Source organism: Sesamum indicum, unplaced genomic scaffold, assembly GCF_026168435.1.
Source record: "Sesamum indicum cultivar Baizhima isolate 11 unplaced genomic scaffold, ASM2616843v1 HiC_scaffold_117, whole genome shotgun sequence".
Classification (NCBI taxonomy): domain Eukaryota; kingdom Viridiplantae; phylum Streptophyta; class Magnoliopsida; order Lamiales; family Pedaliaceae; genus Sesamum; species Sesamum indicum.
In genome coordinates, this window is record NW_028292360.1 from 22501 (window position 1) to 32500 (window position 10000).

General features: G+C 42.6%; 2 protein-coding genes and 2 non-coding genes across 4 annotated transcripts; 3 read left to right on the plus strand and 1 right to left on the minus strand.

The window, feature by feature from the left end:
* The first annotated feature begins 183 nt into the window (after positions 1-183).
* Positions 184-1291, plus strand: LOC148784216 (NADH:ubiquinone/plastoquinone oxidoreductase, chain 3 protein). The gene has a single exon (XM_088877372.1). The coding sequence runs from the start codon at positions 494-496 to the stop codon at positions 848-850; it is 357 nt and encodes a 118-aa protein (XP_088733498.1). The 5' UTR covers positions 184-493; the 3' UTR covers positions 851-1291.
* Positions 899-2862, plus strand: LOC148784217 (Ribosomal protein S12/S23 family protein). Its single transcript, XM_088877371.1, has one exon. The coding sequence runs from the start codon at positions 899-901 to the stop codon at positions 1274-1276; it is 378 nt and encodes a 125-aa protein (XP_088733497.1). The 3' UTR covers positions 1277-2862.
* A 1350-nt stretch (positions 2863-4212) lies between these two features.
* TRNAD-GUC (transfer RNA aspartic acid (anticodon GUC)) lies at positions 4213-4286 on the minus strand. The gene has a single exon. It is a non-coding gene; the product is annotated as a tRNA-Asp (tRNA).
* An 877-nt stretch (positions 4287-5163) lies between these two features.
* Positions 5164-5235, plus strand: TRNAT-GGU (transfer RNA threonine (anticodon GGU)). Its single transcript has one exon. It is a non-coding gene; the product is annotated as a tRNA-Thr (tRNA).
* The last annotated feature ends 4765 nt before the right edge of the window (positions 5236-10000 follow it).

Consider the following 10000-nt stretch of genomic DNA (forward strand, 5'->3'; position numbering starts at 1 on the left):
GGACTTGAAGGAAGAGAAGTGCACATTCATCTTACTCGAGAAATGCCCTTTTTATGTTCATCTGATATTCATTTTTAAACAAATCCAAGATCTTCCTTAATAAGAACTGAACTTCAAGCTGGGGAAAGCTGTAGGACTAGGAGCGAGAACTATGAATTTCATAAGAGAAGAGAGATGGGATCCTAGCGACGAGTCAGCCCCTCCGACGCCGAATGATCTACTTGCTTTGACTTCACGATTCGGTTGGTGTTCAGTGTACCGGGTACAAGAAAAGAAAAAAGAAAGACTAAAAAATAATATAGAATATATCAAGAATTGCTTAAATAACTCAGCGATCTCAAATCATAGTCACGATCGACTAAAGAACAGGAAAGTCGCTTGATTGGTTCAAATCCAATTCGTGAGAGGGCCGAAAGGCCTAAATTCTTTTTTTTTCTTTTTTCGGTATGCCGCTCCGCGAGCAAGGAGCGAAGGAACGAAGTGTGCTGTGGTGATGTCCGAATTTTCACCTATTTTGATCTATTTAGTGATCAGTTCGCTAGTTTCTTTGATCCCACTCGGTGTTCCTTTTCCATTTTCTTCCAATAGTTCGACCTATCCAGAAAAATTGTCGGCCTACGAATGTGGTTTCGATCCTTCCGGTGATGCCAGAAGTCGTTTTGATATACGATTTTATCTTGTTTCAATTTTATTTATTATTCCTGATCCGGAAGTAACCTTTTCCTTTCCTTGGGCAGTACCCCCCAACAAGATTGATCCCTTTGGATCTTGGTCCATGATGGCCTTTTTATTGATTTTGACGATTGGATCTCTCTATGAATGGAAAAGGGGTGCTTTGGATCGGGAGTAACCACTAGTGATAGGGCAAAAATAGGGGGGAAGGACAAAGGAAATAGCGATGCCTACATTAAATCAATTGATTCGTCATGGTAGAGAAGAAAAACGGCGCACGGACCGTACTCGAGCTTTGGATCAATGTCCCCAGAAGGAAGGAGTATGCCCGCGTGTTTCAACGAGAACACCGAAAAAACCTAATTCAGCTCTACGTAAAATAGCCAAAGTACAGTTGAGCAATAAACATGATATATTTGCTCACATTCCAGGCGAAGGTCATAATTCGCAGGAACATTCTAAGGTCTTAATAAGAGGAGGTAGAGTAAAAGATTTGCCAGGTGTGAAATCCCATTGTATTCGAGGAGTAAGGGATTTGCTGGGAATTCCGGATCGAAGAAGAGGCAGATCAAAATATGGTGCGGAAAAACCCCAATCGATATGAATGGAAGATGCCCCTGGAACTTGTTTTTCTCTCGGTCAGTATAAGGAAAGTTTCTCGAGCTCAGGTACGGGCGACTCAGCCACATGTGCTCGACTGAATATGCAGCCACGGAACTGCTAAATCCCTCGTGAGACTCCAGTTCCGGTCAATCGTGTCGGCCTTCATCACCGCTGCTTTGGCGATCCGACTGAACGAATGCGGTGACGCGACTTGTGTAGCGAGGATCGATGTAATTGAGTGAATTCAATCTATGAATCCACAGTGGGACGTTCTCAATCCAAAGTGGACTTTTGGGTCAAAGCCTAGACCAAGGGTGCCTAATAGCGTAGGGAGACTAATCGGGTAGCGAATCCCATCCTCAGCTAAACCAGGGTGGTAGCCTAATCGAAGAAGTTGAGCTTGTGCCCAAGCCCACCTTTTTCTAAAATCTCAACGTGGGATAGAGGTTTAAGTAGTAACATAGCGAATTTCATGTGGGATATCCACAAAGGATACCAAGGTCGTGCTAGCAAGATTTTATATGTTCATAGTATATCCGCTACATGGAATAGAGTTGACCGAACAAGGGGTCCTAGATTAAGTCAAACTATACCTTGCGCGGTTCGAGTGGTCCCGTCATATGCACGAACAGCTGTAGTGAGGATCGATGTAATTGACGACCAAAGGGAGAGGAGCCATATGGTATGGAAGGGTAAAAAGAAAACTGCCTAGCTGTACTCAATGTGCAAATATTCCATTTCATTTTCCAGTGTCTATCAAGACCCTCTTGATTTGGTAGTGGTCTACAAAGGCCTATACATACAGGGGTCGGGTACGGGGATAGCGAATGTAAAGTCAAAATCATTCTGAGTGAAGTGGTTGGGGATAAAATATACTTCCTACCATAGCTTGCAAACCCCCAGGTGGAATGGAATTAGGGACGCTTGCTTGTGCTAGCCTTTGCCAGCCTGATGGACTTGTGAAGTGGACAGAAGTTCCATAATCGAGATCTGGGCAGGACTATTTTCTTAACTGGTTGGGTCTGTGGCTGCGAATGAAAAATTCTTCCCGATCTGGTGGTATTGACTGATGCTGTCTGTAGCACAAGGGAAGGGTATTGATGCAAAGATCATCAAGCCTCAATGGAATGGACCTAGCCAAGTGTGGGATAGCCGTTCTGCTAGGCTTCCCCGCCATGTCGATGGGCGCCCCGACCGCTGCTTGGCGTGGGGTAGCATAAGTCGTTTCCAGTGAAGAGGTGAGCGGTTTTCGAGAATCTGCCACCTCGAGGACTGAAATGTTTGGAGTAGTATAAGATAGTTGAGGATTTTGTGCTACAAAAATAGGCATAACCATAGGAGAAGGAATCGTCACTAGCGGTTGTTTAGGTGCCGTAGACTGCTTGTCAAAGTTTCCATAACAGGGTGCACCATAAGGATGAGAAGTCTGATTCTGTAACTCTAGAAGACGCTCTATCGAGCTCCTGCTTTGATAGCATAGGTTCCTCAAACTCTTGTTATAGAGCTTTCTAATGGCCTTGTAGCTAGTTGAAAAGATAGCTAACACAATGAGGTTTCTAGGGATATGATTAGGATTTTCTTAATACCCTTATTCCCTCTTCTTTTTCCGTTCCGCTCTTCCAAACCTTCCTCTCCCTTACGGGAGAGCGTCTTCAAACCTTCGGTAGCTCCGGGCTCTAGCTCTACCCTAGGGAGATGAGGCGTAACCTCTTACTTACTGAGCAATCTAAATATAGCCGTATTCTACTTCTACTTAGTTAATTCAAACTTCCTTAAGAGTAATAGCTGAGTGAATAGATAGCCTGAGGGAGGGATGCTTTTACTTCTCTTCTCTGTGCCCTACCTCCGGAGTCAGACCTCTTGCTGCTTTGGTAATAGAACTAACCTTCGGCTTCTAGAACTAGTCTCTCTTTCTTGTCTTCCTTGTCATGTACAACTTCTCCTAGGGGGGCTAAGAAGAGAATTAAGAGAGAGAGCTCCCCGGCCCGCCTTTATTAAAACCCCGAAAAGAAGAACTTTTTGCCACTTTGTACACTTTAGTGTAGGCAACTTCTTTAAACGTGCCAAGCTGAAAAGTAAAGAGGGCTAGGCCAGAACAGAAGTGGCAGGGTGCCAAGCAGTTTCTTCCATAGATAGAGATAGGTGGTATTCCCGGATCGCGCGTAGAGAGAGCGCTAAAAGGGAAGAGTTAGCTCGTTCGAAAGAAGTACTACTACTGCGAAAGGTTCCGTTCCCTGGTTGCTCAAACCTGTTTTACCTTTTTGGGCCGGGGCAAGCTGAGCAGTTTCTCCTTTCCACTATTGACTTACTGTTTTTACGTTTTTGATAAGTAGAAAAGCGGTAGGAACTAGAATGAATAGTGCAGTAGCAATAAATGCAAGAATATTGACTTCCCTCATCGGTTTTTTTACTTCGCAATAACTCGGGATTTAATCCCCTAGAGATGATAAATCTTTCGTCTGTAAATTCAACTCAATTACACCCATCCTCTCCTTTCAGTCGAGTGACTTCATACCTCTCGATGATCTTGAATCGGATCAATATCATGAATAACAATATCTGATCTATTAAATCAATTCGTCGTCGAGACTTGAATAGTATAACATAGGAAGTTCTTTTATCCATACCGAATCAAAGGACTCCTGACCCACAAAAATTCCTTTATTTATCATCCGTTTCCTTGTTTTTTTCTATAACTTACCTTGCGTCTTCCTTGGACAATCATCTGATGAAGGATCATCAGATTGTCTTTCCACTTCGATTAATCACATAGTTACAAACCTAAACAAACAATAAAAGCGAAATGGAAAAATAGGAAAGAAAAAAGAAATAAAGACTCCTTTTTGCTTTGGGAATGAAAGTATGCCCCCCGACACCCTTTACTAGTTCATAGAAAGGGAAAAATGAATTGATGTATTTAGTGGATATTGGATCCGTCGGGACTGGCGGGGCTCGAACCCGCAGCTTCCGCCTTGACAGGGCGGTGCTCTGACCAATTGAACTACAATCCCAGGGCAATAAGGGATCTAGCAGAAAATTTTATTCTTTTTTATCTTCGTATGGGGTATTTCTGAAGGACAAGGGGGGTTATACCATCTCATGGTAGATTGGCGAATTATTGGGCCGAGCTGGATTTGAACCAGCGTAGACATATTGCCAACGAAGTCCGTCCCCATTAACTTTTTATTAAATAAAGCATCGACCCAGGAAGAAGAAATTTTAGGCTTATTGGTAATCCATGATCAACTTCCTTTCGTAGTACCCTACCCCCAGGGGAATTAGAATCCCCGCTGCCTCCTTGAAAGAGAGATGTCCTAAACCACTAGACGATGGGGGCCGACTTGCCCAACCGCCCTCATACTATGATCATAGTATGATCAGTTTTTTGAAATTGTCAATATAATGGAATGATATGATTAGATCCGAGGGATCTTTCCGAATTGTCTAGAATTTTTGGATTCGTCATTCATATTCATGAATCGTTCATTAGAATCGACATTCTCTATATAAATCTACTAAAATCAATCTAGTAAGCGGGATCAAGAAGTTATCGAAAATTTTCTCTAAGACTTTAGTTCAAGGGGACAAGTAGAATCTCTTCATCACATGATTCGATGAAATATCTTGAAATTTCTTTTATGTCGAATTGGTAAGTGTACATGTATGTTATGTATCAATCAAGTGAATTTTGTTTTGATAGGGATGATCTCATTAGGGCCGGTCTTGAAAGAATTCATTTTACCCTAGACTTGCTAGGCAAATCCATTTTCTTATTCAAAAATCAGCCACTAGCCACTATGAGCCTACTGCATATACTTATGTATATAATATATGTGCATATAGAGATTTTATCTACATAGTGACTCGTTCGGTAATTAAATAAAATAAGCCCTTTTAACTCAGTGGTAGAGTAACGCCATGGTAAGGCGTAAGTCATCGGTTCAAATCCGATAAGGGGCTTTTCTTTTTTTCATAAAAGTCCGTGTTCAGAAAATAGAGATATTTTTTTTATTTGGAATACAAAAGGAACTAACCAGATAATACGTTATCATTATACTGCGTTAGATTATAGTAGTTCTAGTTAGAAAGTGGAACGTTTGTTCGGTCAATTTTCATTATTATGAATAATCATAAGTCGACTCTTGAATCACCAAAGATCCCTATTTTCCATTATACCAATCAAATCCATTGGAAAGATTCGAAATCAACAAAAGAAAAAGTAAGTGGACCTGACCCATTTAATTATGACCATATCCGCTATTCTGATATTCAAATTCGATAGAGATTAAATTTGAATTAGAACTCTCCTTTTTTGAATTTCATTTCTTTGGACTTCGAAAGAATTTGTCGATATTTCCGATTCAATCTTCTTGTTCCTAGAGGGAATAACAATTTATTACCTTCCTCTACAGAGAAACCCCTCTTCCAAGTCACAAGATAAGAGCCATTTCCACTATCTTTCTTTGATTCCAGATCAAGATGAATTTCTATCTATCTAAGTCTATTTAGATGTATAGCTATCAGATCGCGGCTTCATGTACCAAACATTTCTATATCGCCGCATCCGATATTTTTGTTACGACAGTGTAATGGAGAATGGCTGCGAGAAAGAGACTTTCATTTCCAGTCTTCTATTTTTTTATTGAATTTAACGGGAAATTCTCTCTCTTTCTAAGAGAGAAGACTCAATAGAAAAATATGAAAAGTGTCTTTTTTGCTTTCACCCGCGGGAGGATATACTCTGGAGTTTTCGATTTATCTGAAGGAAAAGGAGATATAACAAAGAAGACACTCAAAGAAAATGAAAAAAGAAATTAATAAAATTATGTATATCGAATTGGAATAGTTTAGTATACATAGAAATTAGAACAATCTAGAAATATCTTTCTTTTTCTCAATCTCACTTTACAAGATCTAAGCCTTGGACCAGCGGATTCGGAGTGTAAGGAAGAGGCCCCTCCCCAGTGAACGTTTATCCAGGTCCCTCTGCACCTGAAGGTGGACTTCTCTTCAATTGCTTGTGGCACAAGTGCTTCCATTCGTCATCACTGCCTTTATGCTCTAAATTCTAAAAAGCTTTCCGGGACTTCCATGGCAGGCTTCAAGAGAGTAGGAGTCTCAAATGGAACAAAAGGTAGCTCAATAGATAGGGCGCTAGCTAGCTTCCTCGAAAGAAGGACGAGCGTAAGGCTTTTCAGATTACGTTGAAGAAAGCTCTTCGAGCTTCCCTCGTATAATAATGCAGATCTGTGGGCATTGGGACTGCTTTGCTCCTTCTCTGATAGAAACTTCCTCTTATTCGATCTTATTGGCTTAGCCTGGAGAGTTAGCTGATGCTGATCTGGTAGTTCAAAGAGGCGATTCTCAACAGCTTCAACAGCCGAGATTATCGGGCATGAAGATAGGATGAAGATGGTGGGATGAAGCAGTCTTTAAAAACCATGGGCAAAGGCATCTTAAAGCCAGTAGTTCCGATAGCTGTAGCTAGGGGAAAGCCTGTCCATCAACCTAAATATCAGCTGTTGTAGTTGCCGCTCTTTCTTCTATTTGAAGTGGTATCATATCGAGCCACAGACTGATTTGCGGCTCTTTGGAGTTTGAGATGCGATTCCCTTTGACTTAGGGGAAGTGAAGATCTTCGATTGGACTAGACTGAGTTCCCCCCGGGTGAGGGGGATAAGAAGGCATAAGCGGCAAAGGCAGTTTCAAAAGGAGAGAAGCGCGTCTAAGAGTTGAAGAGTTCCCTTCCAGCTCTTCCTTCTTTGGGCAAGAGAGGGTCGATGTAATTGAGCTAAGTTAAGGTTGAATAACCTATCCACGGTAGCAGTGCCCTACTATACCCGCTCCTTACGTTACTTTAATTCTGTAATGTTGAAAGTGGTGAAGTATAAGACTCTTCACCTATCGGAAAGGCGGGTATGAATTCCTCCCTTCGACGGTCAACTGGTATTCACTCATACCGGCACCTAACCGTCAGTCTCAGTCTGAGCTCTCTGGATCAGTCAGTCCAAGCAACTCGACATGAGGGAAGAGCACTCGTTAGTCCAATCCTTAACAAAATCCATCTTCATTCCAAAGGCTCGTGACACAAGAAGGGCAGAGCTCTATCTTCTATTGAAAGCTGTCTCAAAAGAGCATCAAATCCTGAAAGCAGGAAAGGTCCAATTCCATGTGTTGCGCATGATTAGGGATTAGACTTAGGGAAGGACCTTCTTGCCCTAAGTAAAGGAACTTCACTGACTTTCTCGCCGATTGTACGTCCTTTCAACTGATTTTGGACATGAAACTGAATGCACTCGTTAGGTTAAACCTGGGGCTGAGAAAGAGCTTGTGAGTGAGGAATGGGGCTCTCTATGAACAGAATCCGCAGCTATCTTGCTTGAATATAGCTACTCCCAAACAAAGGAATTTTTCACTCTATACGGTATGGCTACAAACCGAATGAAGAAAGAGTTTTTTCATTTCAATAGTTCAGAAAATGTTCCAATGCTCTGTCATCTTGGTATGTCAAGACTTCCAGGATCATAACTCTCACTCTCAATCCTTGGATTTTTTCATCCTGGCATGGGACAACTTAATCACCCTGGATCACCCTCCTGCGCCTCAATAGATCCCGTTTGGACCTCGTTGAAAGTCACTCACCCTATTCACAAGACCGAAAGAAGATCCTTCCTTTGGGGGCTAATCACTCTTCACTATAAGGTTCAGAGAATGGTCAAAATGGGAATTCTTTATCGACAACCAACAAGGCCTTCCCCAACCAGAGTAAGGTAAGGGTGGGGTGCTACCGAAACTACTTATTGAGGCTCTCTGACTAAGGACGTAGCTATAAGATCTACTACTAGTGCTTTAGCCATAGTCTTCCTTTGTCTCTGCAGGATCTATTGATGGATCATGAGCATAAGAATAAGACAAGACTTATTATCTTAGGAATAGACTGACTGAGTTCACCTTCCAACCAAGATGAGATATGCCGCTTAAATACCAATAGTGAGAGAGGCTGGTATCGGCTAAGTTCAGTGTAAAGCGGGTTACGGAATCCGATTTCCATTCTTTGTTCTATAGTTCCAATGTCCAATCTTCTAGGCTAGAAAGCATCATATCACGAGACAAAAGCACCCCTAATGGGTTGATCTGACCCTCTGAGTCTTCCTATCGTTCGATGGAAAGCTCGAGAAATGGCATTCCACTACTATTGTATTGGTTGGTCTTGTGTCCCATCATGGAGGTACCTTATATTCTCTTCTACACCGGTATAGCAACTAAAAGAAAGCCAATCCGGCAGTAGTAATGCTGTGACCTTATGAGACCACCTATCGTTTGATAGGAGCTACGAGAACAGCCATTCTGTTAGGCTTTGTTGGTGACCGAGTGTTGTTTTGCCAGTTCATAACTGACCTCTGGAACTCTTCCGCCTCCGAAGGTGTCTCTAGCCGACTTAAGAGCCTACCTTTCCTTTAGAGCGATCTCCCGTGGTTCTCAATGTGACCCACGAATACCACCCACTAGGAGTGGATCAAAGAGTTGTAAACGGCAGTTCATATCGAAGTTAGGTTGGAAGCAATTAGTGGTTAATCGATGGGAACCTTAAAGAGATCTAACTCATGTACCGAAGTAGAGTTCTTAGTTTCAGTGTAGTGTACCAGTATAGCTTAGTCCTTATCTCGCTCATACCAAGAAAGAGGAATACGGCGCTTACTGGAGATAGAGCAGGAAAGGCTATGTACGGGTAAAGGTAATCGACCTATTCGCCTAGTGGCAATCTTTCACAGGAACATAGTAGGTCAGGGTACATGTGGTCTAAGACCTATTAGCGTACCGGATATAGCCAAGTATAAGGGGAGGTTCACATCGACAGGTACAATCTCATTCCGGTAAAGGTGGTCGAACTTACGGGAGAACTACTTGGGCAAGTTGGGACAGCCTTCGAGGCTGACTTCCCCTTCTTCCGCTTCTCAAGGAGGGGACTTTCTCTCCCAGGTAGAAGTAAGCGAACTACTCCTTCCCTATGCCTTAGCCCTGCCTCCAACTGCTTCAATAGCTGCGGTTCATTTTCCTTTCCTAATGGCCCTTACTCCCACAACATATGAAGATTATTAGGATGAATCTTCTTTCACTCCTATTAACTAGAAGGGTGAAAAAGAACTAGGTGCTGTAGGAGAGTTAGCCATTCAAGAGCGGATAAGGCTAAAAGATCAAAAGCAGGGCTTGGCTTATTCTATTCATCTGCACCACCTGACAGAGATTCGTTCACAGCCTCGTTCAGCTAGCCGGATGGATGTTCTCACCAATCAATAAGAAAGAATGGATAGCCTTTCAACAAGGGATTCAATAGCTCCTTCTTCTCTGCCCCTATACTAGTAGTTCTTCTTTTCTTCTTCAAGAAAGAATGGAGATTCTCCCGGGAGAATGAATACCACGCCGAGCTTCTGCCCGCTCTAGACTCTTCGTACTGCTAAGGCCCAGGGAGCGGTGCGGAGCGGAAAGGCAGAAGGTAGGTAAGCAAGAAATCCCTGGTGCCAAAAAGGCAAAGAGAGGATCTCTAAGAGGAATTGGAGCTGAGTCGTTCAAAGAAAGAAAGAAGAATTTCATTGCCTCCACCCGCCTAGGAGAATACCAAGCTAGCTACCTTAGGAAGGGAAAGCGAAGCAGAAAAAGCATTTGAAGAAGAGAGAAGACGAGCCGACACCCAGAGGATAATCTGGCATCGGCAAGGGACCGGGAA